The following is a 21,059-nucleotide window of genomic DNA, read 5'->3' as shown; positions in this document are numbered from 1 at the left end:
TCTCTTGTCTCCTGCTAGGGAGGGACAATAAAGGAGAGGAGAAGAAAACAGTGTGGGAGAGAGAAGCAGAGAGGTGCTCAGCTGGGGTGGAAATCCTCCAAAGCCATATAAAGTCATATCATCTCTTAGCCTCAAGTCATAAATACTGTTTCTGGCACACCAGTCATCAAATGTATGCCATGATGGTTCTGAGAAGCTGAGAATCCCTGGTTTTAAAATTTTAAATATCTTATTACTTTTTATTATAGATACACTATAACTACATTAAAGGAGATTTAAAAATTAATTCAGCAAACCAGTGGTCATCCACTACCCTAAACTGATGACACTTCCCACTTTTGTACAGGATCATGCCTATTTGAACACCGTGATTTCTGGTTTGCTCCACTGGCACTTTTTAAAAAAAAAAAAAAAACTTATTGTGATGATGTTTAGTATCTCTGAAATGGGTTGAATCTGTCTGGCTTGTCAGGGAATCCTCCCTCTTTGGTCCCTAGAGATCCTGTGTTTGCAGGTCAAGGAACTTACCTGAGTCTTGCCTTTAAGAAATAGGACAGTTGTTGGGGTTTGTTCAGATAAATAATATAGCAGTAGTAATAATAACAATAATGGAAGCTAATACTATTATGGAAGCTAATACTATTATGTGATTATTTATTTGTTTTTGGTGCTATGACTTGGATCCTGATTATTTTATTTAATTGTTCTATGAGATAAAAGGACTATCATTGTGTACATATTCCAGCCAAGAAAACATGCTCAGAGAGATTAAGTAACTGCCCATGGGCACGCAGAGAGTGAATGGTGAAGGCAAAATGGAAATCCAGGCTGTCTTGCTCCAAAGACTATATAGAATGAACACAGATATAATTCCATAATCACTAAGAAGTTGAGTCTCCATTAATAATAAGAAACACTTATGGCAGAACAAGGTAGTATGTTGTGAAGAGAGGATATAAATAAAGAATAACCTTTGTTTTACTTTCATTGGAGTCTTATTCATCTTCATCTAGAACTCTCCCCTCTCCAGGATGGTAGTCACCAGCCACCAGTATTTGAAATGAGGCTTGTTCAAAAAGAGATGTGCTGTAATTAGAAAACATACCAGATGCAGGTTTTGAAGACTTAGTATGAAAAAAAAGTATATGAACTATCTCATTGATGATTTTCAAAGTATTTATTGCATGTTAAATTAAAAAGTATGATCATTAATCTCACCTATTTATTTTTTAATGTGACTATTAGAAAATTTAAAATTCTATACGCCTTGCATTATATTTCTGCTGGACAGTGGCTGCTTAGATTTACTAATTTTGTATCTCTCTCCTTTCAGTTCTGCAGACTTGATATGGGTTTGCCCTCCAGGGCTTTACCTTAGGGTCTGGTTTTGGCCATCGGAGGCTCTAAAAGTTCAGCCACTAAACTTTTTGTACTTTGTTTATTTATTTAACTGAGGGTTATTCATACCCAATACAGGAGGTGATAAGGAAAACATTTTCTTTTGTCTGTTTAGCACCTGATTTGCTCTGAAATTAAATCTCTCCAGCAAGAACATGGCTGCTACCCTGTCCTGTGACCCCAGGACTGATCTTTCCTTTCGAACTGGGATGTGTGCTGGGAAAAATATTTATTTATTTTTCTGCCCATGGACCAGTTACAGAATTCCAAGTTGCTTCTGAAATGTTTTAGGAAACAGTACAGACTGTCACTGACCCTTTCAACTAGAGAACCTTGAGCAGCATCACTTGTATTATTTTGTCATGAACTACTTCAGACATATCTTGGATGTTCTATACCCAGAAAGAAGTCATAGCCTCTACTTGTAGGGAACTTGGGATGTTGATAGGGAGGCAGACTTTCTGATCTAGAGGGAAATGACAAAGACTGAGTAATCAAGAGCCAGGTTGTGAGGCTCAGCTTTGAACTTCAACATAAAGCCAGAGAAGAGAGTGAGCTGTATGAGCTGCAGTGTTTGGAGAAGGCTTTTGGAAGGCAGTGGGTATGGAGGGCTTAATAGGTTTTTGTTTGTTTTAAGGTGAGAGCTGTAGGTGTAGGGAGGTCACAGGAATGGGTATGACATTGCCAGGGACGCTTCTGAGAGGGGCAAAAGTACCACTGGGAATCAGTCACAGGTAAGTGTAAGTGAGGTGGGGAGTGGGTAGAGATGATAGGGGTCTAGAGTGTGGGCTTGATTCAGGGGAAGCCAATTCTATGTTCTTGGACAGGGGCATGGCAGAGCCAAGGAATGAAAACCCTAGTCTTATGTTCTGAGGGGCTGCAAGAGATTTTCTCACCTTCTGTTTGTCAAAGTATGGAAATTGGCACATCACCAAAACATTGAAGCTTTTAAATAAACAATTATATGGTACTCATATGTGCCAGCCACTTTATTTTTAAATAAATACATAATTAAAAATAAATACATAATTATATCACGGCAAGTAAAACTATTTCTCACAGTAATCAGTTTAAAGCAACATATTAAGTTAATGATACTGTAAAAGGCAGGTAGATGTAGGAAAAATCTTAAAGATTTTCATATTTCATTTTACTGATGGGCAGATGAGGCTCCAGAGACCCCCAAAATTCACACAGCAGATATATCTAGCAGTGGCATGCAGGGTGGGTTGAAGGTTGAATGAACAGTGGCAAGGAGGGCAGTTAGCAAATTCTTCAGGAGTGAGTGACGGGAGACTTGCGAGAATAGAGAGGATAGAGAGGAATCGTGAGAGCCAGTGGTTGGGCCATTGTTCAGGCAGGTGTTGCATACATCTATCTCTCTGGACACTGGGGTTAATCTGTGATGCCCTTTGAGGGTACAGACTCCTGGTATCTGGCCGTGGTTCTATATGGTGAATTGCACAGGTGCCAAGAGATAACTCAACATCCAATGCTCACGTTTACGTAGTGCTTATAATGAGCCATATCCTATGCTAAGTCCTGAATTACCTCTTTCTTCCTTCACAATAACCCCATGAGGTAGCTGCCATGGTATCTGAATCCAGGTTCAGAGAGGTTTAGTAATTTGCCAAAAGTCACACAGCTTGAATTCAAACCCAAGTCTGTGTGACTGCAAGGCCTTTAGCCATCATATAAATGGCCTCATCACTGATTGATAATAATGACTTTTTATAGCATTTTTTTGCTGCTTCTCATATTTCTCCCTCATTTAACCTTGAGTGTGGGTTTCTATGACTTAGCTTGGAACTATATCATCTCTCTTAGCATTGGATACAACAGAAATCCATCAGACCAAAAGCTCCATTTCTAATCGCTGTACAACATATTTATATATCTTCTTTTAGGGTTTATGTCATCATTAAAGTGGCTCTACTTGGCCCTTTAAGAAGCTAATTAATCACTAAATATAGACCACAACTTGTTCTTTTCAATCCTCTGCATGTTTCTTCCCCCCATTGTGTGATGCCATCTGGTGCTATGAGCTCATGCTTTTTGTGTTCCTTTTCAGAGAGCCAGATTCATTGCTCTCTAAACCTGGAAAGCCAGTTAATTTCAAAGTTTGCATGTATGGTTTTGAAAAAATTGGAATCTAATGCCTCCTTGTGGATTATCACAGTATCATTCCTTAACAGAACACTGCATGTAATTTCTGTCTTTGCCACCATCTCTCTCTCTCTCTCTCTCTCTCTCTCTCTCTCTGTGTGTGTGTGTGTGTGTATATGCTTATCTTTTTTTTTTTTTTTTTTTAAAAGGACCTAATTTGTCTTTGGAAAGCCATCAATCAACCACAGGTCTTTTCCTGTATGATTTTGTCAAGTTTCATGCTGTCAGTTTAATGTGTGTGTTGTAGGGAGCCAAATCTTAATAACAAGCTTTCTTCTTCAAATCTATTTGACTTTTTGCTATGACAGAGGAACAAGGGTTTGATAACAAGGACATAAAACAGCTAATAGCAGGTCTCTGACACTGTTGCTGATCTGTCTTTCATTCCCACTCTCTCCTCTAATTCTGGCTGAAGTCTCTAATCATCCTCCAAGGGAGTGGAGCACCAGGACCATAGAACATTTTCTTGTGAACTCAGCTAAGGAGCTGTGAGCTCACCACCAGACTCCCAATCTTTGGGATCCTTTAGTACTGCTTGTTACTGTCAATCCAGACCTGATCATTCTCCCTACCTCCTTTCTCTTCTCATTTCAGAATTCTTGGCACTTTAAATTTAGCCTGAGAGCTCAGTGGGGAAGGAAAGGCAATTTGGTGATGTGTGCACTACTTACCTCATTCCTGGCACATGCAGACTCCCCTGGGGAAGGAGGAGAGCACTGGGCCAGCTGCCCACCTCCTTCCTGTTACTCTCCCTGCCCACTGGGATCCTGTCTGTTACCAGCAAGGGGCAGAGGAGGAGATGGGCCCTGGAAATATTTGCGATGATTTAAAAGCGACCACGTATTTCCCTAGCACAGATGCTGTTCTAAGGCCAGCTGCTTTGAGTCTGAGAGAACAATTTCTCCCCAGTCCACACCCTATCTCCAGCCCTGAGATGCAGGTAGGATGAAGCCATGGAGTCAGCCATGTAGCCAACCCAATCTCCGTCGATTAGGAATCAGCTTTGCTTCCAAAAGAGCATATGCTGGTGCTAAATTAGAAAAATTGTTTTTTACTTCAAATTGACAGGACATATAATAACTACAGCTTTAACTACCCACAGAATTAAGATGTATTTCTGAAAGCCTAGAAGTTTCTAACTTTCCTGAGTGAGTAGTGTACAGAGTTTGAGTAACAGCATCTATGTTGAAGCTCCGTTACAACCTTGCGCTGTGGCCTCAGGCAAGTAACTTAACCTCTCTGAGCTCCAGATTTTTCTACCTATTTAGTGGAGTTAATAATATCTTTTATATCTGGCTCATAGGGTTGTGACAAATGTCAAATGCACTTTGTCAAATGCTTTTTTTTTTTTTTTGAGTCTTTGAGATTATCAGGTGGTTTTGGCCCTTTATTCTATTGATATGGTATATTGCATTAATTGATTTTCATATATTGAATAATTTTTGCATTCTGGCAATAAATCCCACTTGGTCTTGATGTATAACCCTTTTCTTTTCTTTTCTTTTCTTTTTTTTTTTTTTTGTTTTTAAATGTCTTTGTTTTATTATGTACAGACTATATTCAAATAAACTACCCACTCTGAAAACAGCGGATTCTGGCTTTTCCATGAGCCCTCAGAGGAATATAAATTGGAGCCTCTGAGAGACAGTTGCTTCCCCAGGCGGGGGGAATGTATATGTGTGTGTGTGTGTGTGTGTGTGAGAGAGAGAGAGAGGGAGAGAGGGCCGATTCCATGGGATCTGGCCAGCCCCTCTGAAGCTACACACCCCTCCTTGCTTTAAACCCCGGCTTCAGCTTCACTGGTCCAGCGGGAGGCTCTGCCTGGGGCAGGTGTAATGTGAACCAGTCAGTCGACCTGCATCCTACTCCTCTGCAGAGAATCGGTGAAGGCGAGCTGCTCTGCTGGGTAAAAGGTGTATAGAGTTTGATCTTACTCCGAGTCTGTTTCGGGGTATCTTGATAGTACTTCTTCTCATCCTGGTACATGACCTTACAGTCAGTGAGATCACGAGACGGGGTATTTCCTTTCTTTTCCGGAAATCTGGCGTCTGCCTCCAGGTCATTCAGCACGTAGGGCTTCTGGCACAAGCTTCCTCGGCCTCACCTCCACGTCCCCCTCCATGGCCTTCACCTTCCTCTTTCGGAGGGCCACCGCCTTGTTGGGGTCCGTAGACAACCCCATCTGGGCCAGGTGCTGCCGCAGGGATCCGGCGTAGTCCCAGCGATGTCGTACGTGTGAGCGCCAGATCTGCGGTGCCACCTTCCGTGGAGCTTTCCAGTTCAGACGCTTTAGGTTGACATTGGAACCCAGCTTCTGCCTCCGGGTCTGGCACTTGGCCTTGGGCCTCGCGCGGACCAGGGCAAGGGCGGCTCAGTCTGGGTGCCTGTCAGTCTCAGAACCTCGTGTAACCTGTATAACCCTTTTCAAATGTTGGTCAATTCAGTTTGAAAATATTTTGTTGAGGATTTTTGCACGTATATGCATAAGAAATATTATATAATTTCCTTTTCTTGTGATATCTTTGGTTTTTTTGTTTCAGGGTAATACTGGCTTCATAGAGTGAATTAGGAAGTGTTTCTTCCTCCTCTTCTATTTTACTTTATTTTTTCTGGAAGAGTCTATTAAAGATTGTTAATTCTTCTTCAAACATTTGGTAAAATTTACCAGCAAGGCCATCTGGTCCTGGGCTTTTCTTTGTGGGACGTTCTTTGCTAAGTTAATTGCTAACTCAATCTCTGTACTTGTTATACATGTATTCAGATTTTCTGTTTCTTCTTGAGTCAATCCTGGAGTTTGTATATTTCTAGGAATTTCCCTTTTTATCTGTATTATCTAATTTGTTGGCATGTAACTTTTCACATGTTTTCACTTTTTTTTTTTTTAATTTCTCCAAGATCATTAGTAATAGCCTCTGTTTCATTTCCTGCTTTTAGTAACTTGAATCTTTTGGTTTTTTATCTTGAAAGTCTAGCTAAAGATTTGTCAGTCTTTTCAAATAACCAATTTTTGGTTTTGTTTATTTTTTTCTATTATTTATTTCATTTAATTCCACTCTAATTTTATAATCTCTTCCTTATACTCTGGGTTTAGTGTGCTCTTTTTTTTTTTCTAGTTTCTTAAGATAGAAAGTTATTGATTTAAGTTCTTCTTTTTTTTAATGTAGGCATTGACAGCTATAAGTTTCCGTATGAGCATTGTGTTGGCTGCATCCCATAAATTTTGGTATGTTATGATTTTGGTTTCATTAATCTCAAGTGTTTTCTAATTTATTCTTGTGATTTCTTCTTTGACAAATTGGTTATTTAGGAGTGTATTGCTTAATTTCCACAAATTTGTGACTTTCCCAAATTTATATTATTGATTTCTAATTTTATTGCATTATGGTAAGAGAACTTACTTTGTATGACTTTAATACTTTTAATTTATTGACACTTGTTTGACTGCCTATGGCCTATCCTGGAGAATATTCTATGTGCATTTGAGAAAAATATGTATTTTGCTGTTGTTGGGTAGAGTGTTCTATAGATGTTTCTTGTGTCTAATTGGTTTACAATGTTGTTCAAGTCCTCTGTTTCCATGTTGATCTTCTGTCTAGTTGTTTTACCATTTTTGAAAGTTGGATATTGATATTTCCAACTATTATTGTTGAATTATCTATTTCCCCCTTTAATTCTGTTTTTGCTGTATTTTCATATATTTGGGGGCTTTATTGGTAGGTGTATATATGTTTATAATTGTTATATCTTGTTAATGGATTGACCCTTTTATCATTATAAAATATTTTTGTCTCTAGTAACAATTTTTGTCTTAATGTCTGTTTTGTCTGCTATTAGTATGGCCATTCCACCTCTCTTTTGGTTACTGTTTTCATGGTGTATTTTCTCCCATCCTTTTAATTTCAACCTATTTGTGTCTTTGAACCTAAAGTGTGTTTCTTGTGAGCATTATATGGTTAGATCATGTTATTTTATCTACAATGCCAATCTCTGTCTTTCTATTGGAGTGTATAATCTATTTATAGTTAATATAATTCCTGATAAGGTAAGATTTATAGCTGCTATTTGTTTTCTATATGCCATATGCCTTTTTGTTCCTCTGTTCCTCCATTATGTCTTCTTTTGTGTTAAATAGATGTTTTCCAGTGTAGCTTTTTAATTCTCTTTTTGCTTCATTTATTATATTTTTTTTTTGTTATTTTCTTAGTGAGCACCCTGTAGATTACAACTGACATCTTCATTTATAACCATCTAGTTTGGATTAATAACAACTGGATTTCAATAGTATATAAAAACTTTGCTCCTTTGTAGCCCCATCCTGTCCCTTCTCCTTTGTATTGTTATTGTCACATAAATTACATCTTTATACTTTCTATGTCCATCAGCAGAGATTTATAATTATTGCTTTATGTTTTATGTATTTTAAGTCAGAGAGGAGAAAAAAGAGTTATAAACAAAAATACATTTATACTGTCTTTTATGCTTACCTATGTCATGACCTTTACATGTATTCTTTAATTCTTCATGTGGATTCAGTTACTATCTTTTCATTTCAACCTGAAGGACTCCCTTTAGTATTTTTCATAAGGCAGGTCTCATAGTGACAAATTCTCCCAGTTTTTGTTTATCCAGGAAGATCTTAATTTTTCCTTCATTTCTGAAGGATAGCTGATGGATATAGAATTTTTGGTTGACAATCTTTTTCTTTTTGTGCTTTCAGTAAGTCATCCCACTCCCTTCTGGCCTCCTTGGTTTCTGATGAGAAATCAGCTGCTGATCTTTTGAAGATTCTCTTATGTGATAAGTTTTTTTTTTTTTTTTTTTTTTTTTTGCTGCTTTCAAGATGCTCTCTCTGCCTTTGGCTTTCAACAGTTTGATTCTGATGTGTCTGGGTGTGGGTATCTTTGAGTTTATGCTATTTGTAGTTCCTTGAACTTCTTAGTTATGCAGATTCATGTTTTTCATCAAATTTGGGAAGTTTTGAACAATTATGTCTGAAAATATTCTTTTTTTGTTCTCTCACTTTTCTTTTCTGGAACTCTCATTATGCTAGTGTTGGTATGATTGATGGTGCCTCAGAGGGGTCTGAATCTCTGTTCATTTTTCATCACTTTTTTCCTTTATTTTTCTCAGATAGAATAATCTCAATTGACCTATCTTCAAATTTCCTGTTTTCTTTTTCTACCTGCTCAAAATTTCTTTTGAGCCTTTCTAGTGAATTTTTCTTTTTGGTTATTGTACTTTTCAACTCCAAAATTCCTATTTGGTTTTACTTTCTTTTTTTCTAATAGTTCCGTCATTTACTGAATTCTCTATTTGGTGAGACATCCACTCTCATAATCTATTTCTTTCTTTTTTTTTTTTTGGAGACAGAGTCTTGCTCTGTTGCCTGGGCTAGAGTGCTGTGGAATCAGGTTTGCTCACAGCAACCTCAAACTCCTGGGCTCAAGCAATCCTTTTGCCTTGGCCTCCCGAGTAGCTGGAACTACAAGCATGCACAACCATGCCTGGCTACCTTTTTTTCTGTATATTTTTAGCTGTCCAGCTAATTTCTTTCTATTTTCAGTAGAGATGGGGTCTCACTCTTGCTTAGGCTGGTCTTGAACTCCTGACCTTGAGCAATCCTCCCACCTTGGCCTCCCAGAGTGTTAGGATTACAGGCATGAGCCACCATGCCCGGCCCCACTCTCATAATTTCTTTTAGTTCTTTGGATATGTTTTCCTTTTCTTGGATGACATTTAAAACAGCTGATTTAAAGTCTTTGTCAGACAGGTTCAATATCTGGCGTTCCTCAGTGATAGTTTCTAGTGACTACTTTTTTTTTTCTTATTTTTTTGCTTATTTTGTACTTTTTTTGTCGAAAATGGGGGCATTTTAAATACGATAACATGGAACTCTGAAATTAGATTCTTCCCCCTTCTCAGACTTTGTTAGTGTTTTTCTGATTGTTGCTGTTTGCTTATTTGATGACTTTCCTGAACTAATTCTATAAAATCTGTATTCTTTGCTATGTGAGGCCCCTGAATCTCTGCTTGGTCAGCTTAGTAGTAAACTAATGATTACACAGAAATGTCCTTAACCTCTTGGAACCAGTAAGTGTTCCAGTCTTTGCCAGGAGGCTCTGTGTTTATGTTGGGGCATGCCTTCAACTCTGTTGTAGCCCTTACTTCCTGCTTACATAGATCTTCCAGGTCAGTCTCAGGGTTCATATCAAGTGAAATGATAGTTTTGAAAAATACAAATGTAAGCTATTACTACATTTGTGGTCCTTTATCTGCCATTGTTCTCCTACCAGATTGTTTGACATTTGCAAGCACAGGCATTTCCTGATTTATAAACATCTAATTTATACATAAACAGCTAGAATTTGTGGTTTCATTTTTTAAAAAGCTTCCAAAAATCAGAGACAGTTTGGCTAGCGTTTCTCAAAGTGAGGTTCAGGGACCTGCATCAGAATTACTTGGGATGTTTGTTAAAACTCAGGTTCCTGGTTCCATCCCAAAACTTTTGATTCAGAATATCTGGGGTAGGGTCCTAGAGTTTACATTTTAACGCACCCCACCCAGGTGATTTCTATGTACACTAATATTTGAGAAACTCCTTAGGGAAGATGATCCTATAGGTATTTTCACAGGACAGACTGATTAACTCATGATGCAAACTATGCTCAAATATTGATCTCCTCCTTTACTGTCTGGTTTTTTAAAAATTTCACTTTACTTTTATATCTACTCAGATTTTTACCAATTAGAGATTTATTTGCATTGATGAGGCCTTTTTAAAAACATCTGCCAGGGATAAAGGACTAATATTTACTCACATCTTTTTAAAAATTAGTTTAATCAGATTACATTTATCCAAACAACTGGCCAAGATGATTTACACTGAGAGAAGAAAGTTTTGTATGTTTTTTAATTTTAAGAGAGGGTAGATACTTTTAATGGGATTCAGAAGTCTTTAGGAGAAAAGAAGAATAGTCCTGTGTTAATTTATGCAATAAAAGCATGGGTTGGGGGTGTGTGAGGAGCAGAATGTACTAGATAAACCAGTGGGTACACTTGCCTATATCAAAATATAGTGCTTAGAGCTGGCAATACAACCAGACAAGGAGAGGAAATTTTTTTCCTTTCTCCATTCTACTTTCAATATTACCCTTTTTCTCTAGATCCAGAATTCAGGTCAATAAAATCATATTAAGGAATGACATCAGCTGCCCTAGGGTTAAATAGGCTTTTGTGGGTCATCTAGAGACATAATCACCACCTAAACCATGTGGAGGTTTCTCTTTATGGAAAAAAAAAAATCTGCTTGTTTCCAAATAACACAATTCCTAATGAACTTGTTGATGCTACCCATTTGAGAGTTTGAGACTGTATCAGATTCAGAGATGTAATTTATCTGTGTTAATTTAAAATTTTAAGCTGATTTCTCCCAACCATCTGCATAATTTTAAGCCATTGTCTTTAAGGAGTTTTGTGTTTAGGTAAAACAAACTCAGTATTGAAAAACAATTAGGGGAGTATAGATCCTTATGAAATTTAATGCATTCAAAAGTGAAACATGATTTTCAAGATGATTTCATGTTTTAGGTTTTTACTGCTCTGACTGGCCTGTTAATGAGAGTAATCAAGAGAGTCCTATCCTCTCTCCCTTTCAACCCGGTTTAGGATACATTATTCTGCCTTAGGTCTCCAGAATTCTATTACAAATGAGCAGACTCGTAAATCGCATTTCTTATTTCCTTCAAGGTATTGCACAGCGATGCACAGCTATCAAGTACCACTTTTCCCAGCCAATCCGCTTACGAAACATTCCTTTCAATTTAACCAAGACAATCCAGCAAGATGAATGGCACCTGCTTCGTAAGTATTTCTGGGAAAGGTTCAGAGAGGAAATGGTATCTTTCTGAACACAAAGTATTCCTACCACCCCTCTCAGATTTGAACCAAAAGATGTCCTTATGCTCTGTATCAGGCTTGCTCAGAGACTTGGAAGATCATTTCACTATGCTGTGGATACAGCTTGATTACAAACAAAATGTGTGAAAACCAGGTCTGAGACTTTGTGAGATAGTGCGGTGTGCCTGTCTGCCCTACTGAATCTTTTCTTTGATCTGTTGGGTATAACGACTTGCTCTACTCCTTGTCTTAGTACACCAAGGAGATTATTCCTTAGGTGCCCTTATTTTTTGTTTTGTTTATACAGTATGTACTTTAGCTACTATGTTTATCTCAGACCTTAGTATTTCTACTAAAATATCTTTATGAGTATATGTCATAATTTTCTCAGAGGGTGTCTACAACTCAATGGAAGAAACTACTCTTTTTCACTGTCAGGAAAATGTGAAACTCTACAAAGAATCATGCAGTGTAAAACTGAAAAGGGCTGATATGTATCTGAAAACTGTTGATTCAAGCTCCCTGGTGATAGATAGCTCATCAAACTAAAGAACTACAGTGAATTCCTTTTGGTGTTTACCCTCGTTAGAGATTGACGTGGTTGTTTTCTACTGAAATAAGCAGGAAGGGCTCCAGGATCTTGTTTGGTGACCAAAGTCACTGCAGGAAACTAAATAAAGTCTCATTCTCTAAGTAAATCCCTCTCAATAGTAAAGCCTCTGTTTTGACTCTCAAACACATAAATGGAAGCTTTTACAATATTGCCACAGCAGTGGTCTAATATTACAAATATGATTGGCAACTTTAGGACTTCAAAGCCGTTGGATAAAATGTGATTTATTTCTTAATAGTATGATTTCCTGAAAGTCTTTCTTGCTGGCAGATTTTAACAATCATTTCTCAGCAGATCCAAATTAGAGTCTTATCTAAGTATCCTTATGTCTTTATTCTTTATGAGCATGTTTGGAGTTCTCTGCCTTAGTCATCTGTCCAGAGTTACCACATAGTTACCATAGTTTGGGCAGGTGAGGAAAGGTCATCACAGGATCCTGAGAAAGAACCTTACTTAGCTCTTTACTCTAAGAGTTTGTACCCTGTTATTGTCCAGCAAGGCGATATTTGAGCATTCTCCTCTTAATCCATTTTTGGGATTCTCATGGAAAGATGCTTTTAGCAGTCTCATACATGGCTCTTTCTGAGAAAGTCACACTTGGTGATCTGTACCACATTTACTGGATAAGCTCAATATGTATGATATTAATGTACATTCTGTGTGGATTATATCTGAACCTTGTGCATTGTCATAGCCATAGAAAATAGACCATCACTCAAACCACAGGGAATTTGGGAGGCTGTAAGGAAATAGTAGCTGAACTATTACTATATTTCCCCTGTTCAGATGTGTATGTCTCCAAACTACTTATACCTTTAACTTTAAAGTCAGCATCTTTAAATTATTGCTTCTCCTCCCCTTGCTTTGTGCTGTCTATACTTCCTCTTCTAGGCAGAAATGCTCTGTTTTAATTTAATTGCTCTGAGCAGGAAATGAGAAATCCTCTTTTAAAAAAAACGGTGGGCTCTGTGTGGCTAAGATGCTAAAAGCAAGCCTGGAAGATACCATAATCCATCCTCCATGCAGCACCCCCAAGATGCCCAGGGGCTGCACAGGCATGTAACGAGGTGGCAGCTGCCTGGGTACTGCCACCTTAGCAGAGCAGCCTACACTCCAAACAGTGCAGTGTGCACCTTGTTTGGCTTCATGTGTGCATGGCTATGTGTGATCCATGTGCCTGTTGCCTGGCCTCAGGGAAGCACATGTATGTTTGGGATCTAATGTTTTAAGAAGGATCACAGAAATTTGGCTAAAAATGTTTTTTTTTTTTCTTCTTTGAGACGGGGTCTTGCTCTGCTGCTCAGGCTAGAGTGCAGTGGCGTCATCATAGCTCACTGCAACCTCAAACTCTTGGGCTCAAGTGATCCACCTACCTCAGCCTCCTGAGTAGCTGGGACTATAGGCATGCACCATCACGCTTGACTAATTTTTTTTTATTTTTGTAGAGATGGGGTATGGCTGTGTTTCCCAGGCTGGCCTTGAACCCCTGGCCTCAAGTGATTCTCTCACCATGGCTTCCCAAAGTGCTGGGAGTACAGACGTGAGCCACCATGCCTGGCCTTAGTTATCAATATTTAAAGTTAGCTTTCGTCCAAAAAAAATAAAAGGAAGGGAGGAAATAGAAAGAAAAGACAAAATAGCCAGAAGGTGGGCAATGAGAGTGCTGCGTTAGCAGTTGGAGGCAAAGCGTATGCAGGTACATGTAGTCCATCCAACTCTTGGTTTTGCCAAGGAGATGGGGAAAGAGCTAGATTCCTGCATCGGTGATCACATTTGTGTTTTTGCGATGGACGAAACTTGACATTTGGACATATAGTGGAGACTTGTGCCATGGGAACAGTCCCTCCTTAACCTGGGTAAACGGGTGCTCAGGTTGTGGGACCTATGCTTTGGGGGAGAGGGCATTTAGGAGCAGAGGTTTTAGAGGAGAGGGTGTTTATGAGCAGATGTCTCATGTGTGCACCTTGGGCTGCTATTTCAGTCACCACAGTTGCCTTCAGTTTCTCAAATCCTTTTCGAAAATAGGCAGGAGTAGATGTAAATGAAAAATAATATAATTGGCGTCCATGGTGCTCAGATAAAACCCTATTTCACTATAGGTCACGTTTTAGGCTCTTTCTCCAAAGCCAGGTTAATTACAGCCACTGTGGCGGTCACCTACATTTTCATTGCTCTCTTAAGGCTATCAAAGATATTTCCCAAACCTTTCTCACTCTCAGTTTACTAAATAACTTGCCATCTGTTATTCAGATTTACCCTGGGTTGCCCTCTAGTTTGTTCTCCACTGGGCATGGACGTCTCTTCGTGGACTCGGAGAGGGCGGCCTCTGACCCCTCCGCTGCTCACCCCCCGTCTGCCGCTCATGGGATACCTGGGAAAGGAATTCCAGCTTATTAATTTTCACAATGTATTCTAAGCTCTTCGTTGTCTAATTTTCAATAACCCTCCTGCCGCTTCTTCTGATTTGAATGTCTGTTTCTGTTTGGAGATTAGATTTAAGAAGAATCACTGCCGGCTTCCTGGGCATGGCCGTAGCCGTCCTTCTGTGTGGCTGCATCGTGGCCACCGTCAGTTTCTTCTGGGAGGAAAGCCTGACCCAGCACGTGGCGGGGCTCCTGTTCCTCATGACAGGTATGCTGTGCACCCCAGGCCGCCTCTCCCCGTCAAGGTGAATGCTGCTCTGCATGCAGCTAGCTTCACTTTATCTGCTTGTCAATTTTGTTTTCACGGTGAGAAAAGCAACCAGAAGGTCATTTGGCTTTGGTGGGGAATACAGAATTTAAGGAAAACAACAGTGTTATAAATGCAGCCCGGTTTCCCCCTGTGGCCTATTAGTAGGTTAGGTGGAAGTGTCTTGGGTTTAATCTCCATAGGAGGCGGGTCTGTTTTTTTCTGTCCCATTCTTTCCTACTGTGCCCCAAATCCTGGCCTGGACTCTTGGTAAAGGTGGGCCATTTGCTTGTCAGGAGCCCTGAAGGAGAGAGAGGGTGATGGATCAGAGCACCCCATCTCCCCCAACAGTCAACTTAGAGTTCATGCCTTAATGATGGTGTCATTGGTGTCACTTTTACATACAAAACATACATCCATTTCATTTAGCTCCACAGGTATTTTTTGAGGACTTACCATGTACCAGGCACTGCTACAGGTACTAAAGACACACAGCGAATAAGGCAGGCAAAGTGCTTGTCCATTTTTCTTGTGTGGAGACGTAACAATGATTTGTGATAGTGATAAAAGCTGTGAAGAAACTAAGCAGGGTGAAACAGAGACTCCGGAAAGGCCTTGCTGAGGCGGCGACTTCTGAGCTAAGTCATGAGAAGCAGCGGGTGGATGGGAGTGGGCTGCAGGCTGAGGGGGCCGCCAGCGCCAAACCCCAGGGCAGGGTCCATGTATGGTAGAGCCACAGAAAGAAGACCAGTGTGGTAGAGGGCAGTGAAGAAAAGGACAGCACTAGTGAGGTGGGAGAAGCAGGCAATGGCTAAATCTTTGGGGCTTTCTTGGCTGTGGTAGAGAGCTTGGATTTGAAGCCAAGGACGATGGAAGCCACTAGAATATTTTAAGCAGAGGAGTGACTTGATCTTAAAGTGAGAGATTAGGGCAGGGGGTGTCAAGACATGGCTAGGACTTTTTTGATTAGCAGGTGAAGGATATTTTTTGTCTAAAAGGAGTCGGGAACTGAGTCCATGGCTGACATCCTGGGGAAGAAATCTTTCCTTCCTTTTCCCTCTTCATAAAAAAATTACCGTATTAATGATCAGCAAATGCCAAATGAACAGTTTCACAAAGTATGTCCAGCATCAGAACTAATACTACTCTAGATAGCCATTTTTAATAAGCTCATTTCCACTTGCCTGGAGTTCTGTTGCTCAAGTGCCCATGACTAGACTTGCCAGCACCTCTCACTGCACAAGTCACTTAGTCCAGCCTGTGCGAGCAGGAGCAGGAGGCCCCAACACCCCTCTAGGGCCGATACCATTTTCTGTCCTGCTGTCCCTCAGGGCTGGCAGGCAGGGGGTGCTCTGCTCTCTGGTGCGGTCAACTGCCCTGCGGTCTTAAGGAACCCACCTCACAGGCAGGAGTCCCTTTCCCGTTCCGTGAAGTGGCACTGTAACACGCGACCGTCTGGAATATGGGCCATCACCACAACCATCCTGACAGAACATCTGGAAGTCATGTGGATCCTGCATAGTTCTAAGCAGAAAACCAATTTAGGTTTTCTAGATTTTTGTACATACTCAGTGGCTACCAGGACTGTAGCACATGGAGGCTAAAATTCTAGTTTCCGGGGTTTTGGAGGAAGATTTAGACTCTCAAAACCAGCTACTGGCTCTCTGCCCAACGGATGCACTTAAAATCCAAATTATAGAGTAAGCAGGCCAGGGCAGCAGAGACTCGGAGGGGACTGTGCTGCCTAGAGGATTCCTTTAAGCTAATGGTTATTAAAAATCTCCCCCATTTTCTTCCCTCCCTGTATTAGTTGAGCCCCCATTTCCCTGACTCGTGTCCCCATATACATCAAAGAAGTACAGACTCATTGTCTTCCAACCCTGGAAAGGCCCCACATCAGGAAAATGAGAGAAGCTCTGTATCGGACAAAAGCCTCAGTAGGAATAGTTTTTAAAGGACACTTTTAATATAGGTAGTGCATGAATAATTTAGGATACTCTCAGCATATAAAACAATTGTTAGCGTTAAATCACAAGACCACGAAAGCCTAGTGAGTGCTCCTTGGGAGGCCCAGGGGCTGGTCTGATTTTAAGTGAAAGGAAGATGGGAGTTCAGTCTTGAGTGGGCACAGAGGAGAGCCAGGAGTTTCCCAGGACAGTTCCACCTCTCCTTGCTCTCGGCCCTTATTTTTGATCCATGTGTGGACTCTGCCTCCGGGACAGACTGGCTCAGGATGCTCAGGATTGATCATCGAAAGCTTTTATGTCATTGTTAAACAAAAACAAACAAGCGGAATGATAGCCACAACAACCAAAACCCACAACCACCCCACAACAACTAAATCAAAAAAACCCAAAACAAAACAAAACAAAATCCCCAAACTTATAAACTTGAAGTTTCATGACCAGGCCCGAAGGACTCACCGACACAACCTAACATTGTTAAGGTTGTTCTGTTTTGGTTTGTTCTGGGTGAGCCAACGTTGTTGGAATAAAGGGGAAGTCTACTTACAGAACCCACCACCTGAAAATAAAATGACCTTGTTTAAATATCTTCCTTAGTCTGGACCAACTCTTGCCATATATTTGCTTCAAAAAGAAAAAAGAAAGAAAGAAGAGAAAAAGGAAAAAAATATGTTTGGGACCGCTGATCCCCCAATGGGAATCTATTTAATCTTCTGTGTGTCCACTTAACATTATATCATAAGCATTCCCCATGTTGCTACATTGTTCTTATACTCACAGTGTTTTTTTTCTTTTGTACGATTTTCTATTTATAAAATCCATGGCACACAATTACAACAGACCATCACTTCTTTCTGTAAATGGGACATCATGAATATAACGTTGAATCCTCAAGACCAGGGTCAGCAAACAACAGCTGCTAAATCCAGCTTGCTTCCTGTTTTATTTTATTTTTTTTTCTCCTCTCTAAGTAAACTTTATTATTTTTTATTTTAGTAGGGTACAAATGTTTAGGTTACATATGTTGCCTTTACCTCACCTGAGTCAGAGCTTCAAGCATGCCCCTCCCCCAGACAGTGTGCACAGCATCCATTAGGTGTATATATTCCCATCCCCTCCTCCCCCCTCCCACCTGCCCCACACATGACGAATGTTACTACTATATGTGTACATAAGTGTTGATCAGTTAATACCAATTTGATGGTGAGTACATGTGGTGCTTGTTTTTCCATTCTTGAGACACTTCACTTAGTAGAATGGGCTCCAGCTCCATCCAGTATAATATAAGAGGTGCTAGATCATCCTTGTTCTTTGTGGCTGAGTAGAACTCCATGGTATACACATACCACATTTTATTAATCCACTCATGTATTGCTGGGCACTTGGGTTGTTTCCACATCTTTGCAATTGTGAATTGTGCTGCTATAAACATTTGAGTGCAGATGTCTTTTTTATAGAATGTCTTTTTTTCCTTTGGGTAGATACCCAGTAATGGGATTGCTGGATCAAATGTTAGTTCTACTTGTAGCTCTTTGAGGTATCTCCATATTACTTTCCACAAAAGTTGTACTAGTTTACAGTCTCACCAGCAGTGTATGACTGTTCCTATCTCTCCCTATCCATGTCAACAAATTCAGCAAAGTCTCAGGTTACAAAATCAATATACACAAATCAATAGCATTCCTATATGCCAACAACAGTCAAACTGAGAACCAAATCAAAGACTCAATACCCTTCACAATAGCAACAAAGAAAATAAAATGCCTAGGAATATATTTAAGGAGGTGAAAGACCTCTATGGGGAGAACTATGAAACACTGAGGAAGGAAATAGCAGAAGATGTAAACAGGTGGAAAACCAAACCATGCTCATGGGTCAGCAGAATCAACATTGTTAAAATGTCTATACTACCCAAAGTGATCTACAGATTCAATGCAATCCCTATTAAAATACCAACATCATTTTTCACAGATCTATAAAGAATAATTCTATGTTTCGTGTGGAACCAGAGAAGACCCTGTATAGCAAAAGCAATCTTAAGCAAAAAGAACAAATTGGGAGGCATCAATTTACCAGACTTCAGAGTTTTTAAATAGTTGAATGTTCTTCCGTGGAATGCTGTTCTGGATTCATCTGTTTTCTTGCTGTGAGATTTAGGGAGGTTTGTTTTATTTTTGTTACTACAAATAACGCCTTGAAATTTCCTTTGTAAACACTGAGATAACCACGTCAATCCACTGCATGAGACAAATCATCTATAGAACGTTGACATGCAGTAGCAGGAAATGAGAGCAAAAAATGGTTAAAAGAATTGATTTTAATTAAGCAGAATGTCTTCAGCGGCTCAAGGCACCATCCTTCCCGCAGACATTTGATGCTAAACTTAGCCGCTTCTAATGCGCTGCCATCTTCATTCTCTGCCTGAACTTATTAGCCAGATCTTCAATGAAGAACATCAATGATGTGACAGTTTGAGTTGTTAAAATGGAACCTTTGGAACAATCTTTCTCCTTCTGCCTTATTGCATACAGACAGGTCTTACATACCCACATGTGTCAGTGCACATCTCGAGCCAGGTCTCACCCCCTTTCCTCTTCCCTGGGGCCATGCCAGGGGTCCTCCCGCAGGGCCAGGGGCAGGCTGCACATCCCCAGGGACCTCACATTTAGACTCTTGACGTCATGTCCTCTGAGGTTACACACACACAGGCACTGAGGCATACACAGAGGATTGGGGGAATAAGACTCTCATCTTCCAGCTTCACGCTTCTGCCCATTACCAGACCATACTGCTATCAGTTACTGTGAGGGAATATTTCCATCAACATGAAGTGATGCATTCTATCAGATTGCTATAGTAATATAATTATAATTATTATAATTTAAATTATTGATGTAAGTATTTTAAAGAGTTTATGCAATGCAAACATTTTTAAATACAATTTTTATAGTTCTGTTGTGGGATTTTTATTATCTTTTAATACAAAAAGTCTCAAAAATTGGATAAAGCTTGGGGCCTCCCCTGGTGGACTGTCACTGCCTATGGGATTCATTCTCCTTCACAGGCTGTGCCCTGAGCAGCTATTTCCATTTTGGAAGATCACATACAGCACATAACATTCCGGTCCTGACAGCAGAGAAAGAGGAGACAGAGCCCAGGCAGCCTAGCAAAGCTTCAGGGACAGTTAACACCCACACTGGGTTATTCATTCCTTTGTTTCAATGCATCCAAATAAAAAAAGACTCCACTGTGGTAGGTCTATTGAACTATCCATGATATCCATTGATTATGACCTGAAACTACGGCTCAATAATAACCTTAACTAAAACCCTTGGGGCCAGATATGTTTTGGAATTCAGGCTTTTAAAAATTTTATTTTAGAAAAGTAATATGGTGCATATATCCTACATTATTTAACAGCCTCAGCAAGGTCTGGGGTAGCATCTTGAAATCAAATACATTAACATTTCTGCAGTGAAACATATGAATATTCACACTAAGCAGTATCAGCAGAGACTATAATAGCTGGTGTCAGATGAGGCCAGGCTTTGCCACTAAATGAGATTGCTGCAATCTTTCAAAAAATGATTGGATTTAGGAATTGCATATTGTGGATCTGTTGTGTGTGTGGTTTGAGGTTTTGTCTGTCTCAGTTAGTCCTGCCAGTCCTTTAATTAAGACAATATAGGAATGGCTTTTTGAGTAATATGTGTGAAAAGTAGCAGGAGGCATTTTGGATGGGGCAGCAGAGAGGGAAGAACAGTGGGCAGGCCATCTTTTGAAGGAGTGGGGAAAAATCAATGTTTATGCCTTTGGGTGATGTGGTTATGTTATTTATCAAGCAGGCTAACCAGGGTGAAGCAACTTCCACTCCTTTCAGCTTTTTAAGCACATCAAAAAAAGGGCGGTCAAAAGAATTATATCTCACCAGCTGGCCACAGGCACCACGAAGATTTTAGGGTAGGAAATTAGGTTGATGTTGTGGGATGGTAGCATAAATTTACTTCTGTCCTGATCTGAAAATATCCCTTCCAGCCCTGTAATTCTGTGATATCATGGTATCTTCTAATTAAGATATTGGCAAAAAACCTTTTAATATTTTATGAGAAAAGTAGCTGCATACAGGGTTTGTAAGGGAGCCAGTAATTACTCACTCTTTTGAAGATGCTACCAGCAGTAGCCAGGACCAAGCTTGGAACTTGGGAACCTCTCTGTCTCCTGGGGCCACCAGCTGGGCTGGAAGGCATCAGTTAGGGGAGAAGTGGACCGGAGGCTCAGAGAAGAGTGAAGGAGAAGCAGCCTTTCTCCCCGGGGATCTCCAGGAAGCACTGTTGGATTTTGAACTTTTGAAT

At 40.0% G+C, this 21,059-nt stretch overlaps 1 protein-coding gene across 1 annotated transcript in view; it reads left to right on the top strand.

Moving 5' to 3' along the window:
* The window catches only part of TMEM178A (transmembrane protein 178A), a 58,923-nt gene that overhangs the window by 31,455 nt on the left and 6,409 nt on the right, over positions 1 to 21,059 (top strand). Inside the window, exons 2-3 of the mRNA XM_069495014.1 lie at positions 11,311 to 11,424; positions 14,567 to 14,704. Of these exons, the coding sequence (XP_069351115.1) occupies positions 11,311 to 11,424; positions 14,567 to 14,704 (252 nt within the window). The remainder of the gene's footprint in view (positions 1 to 11,310; positions 11,425 to 14,566; positions 14,705 to 21,059) is intronic.

Source organism: Eulemur rufifrons, chromosome 19 (assembly GCF_041146395.1).
Source record: "Eulemur rufifrons isolate Redbay chromosome 19, OSU_ERuf_1, whole genome shotgun sequence".
Lineage (NCBI taxonomy): Eukaryota > Metazoa > Chordata > Mammalia > Primates > Lemuridae > Eulemur > Eulemur rufifrons.
This window is presented reverse-complemented; position numbering and strand designations above follow the sequence as displayed.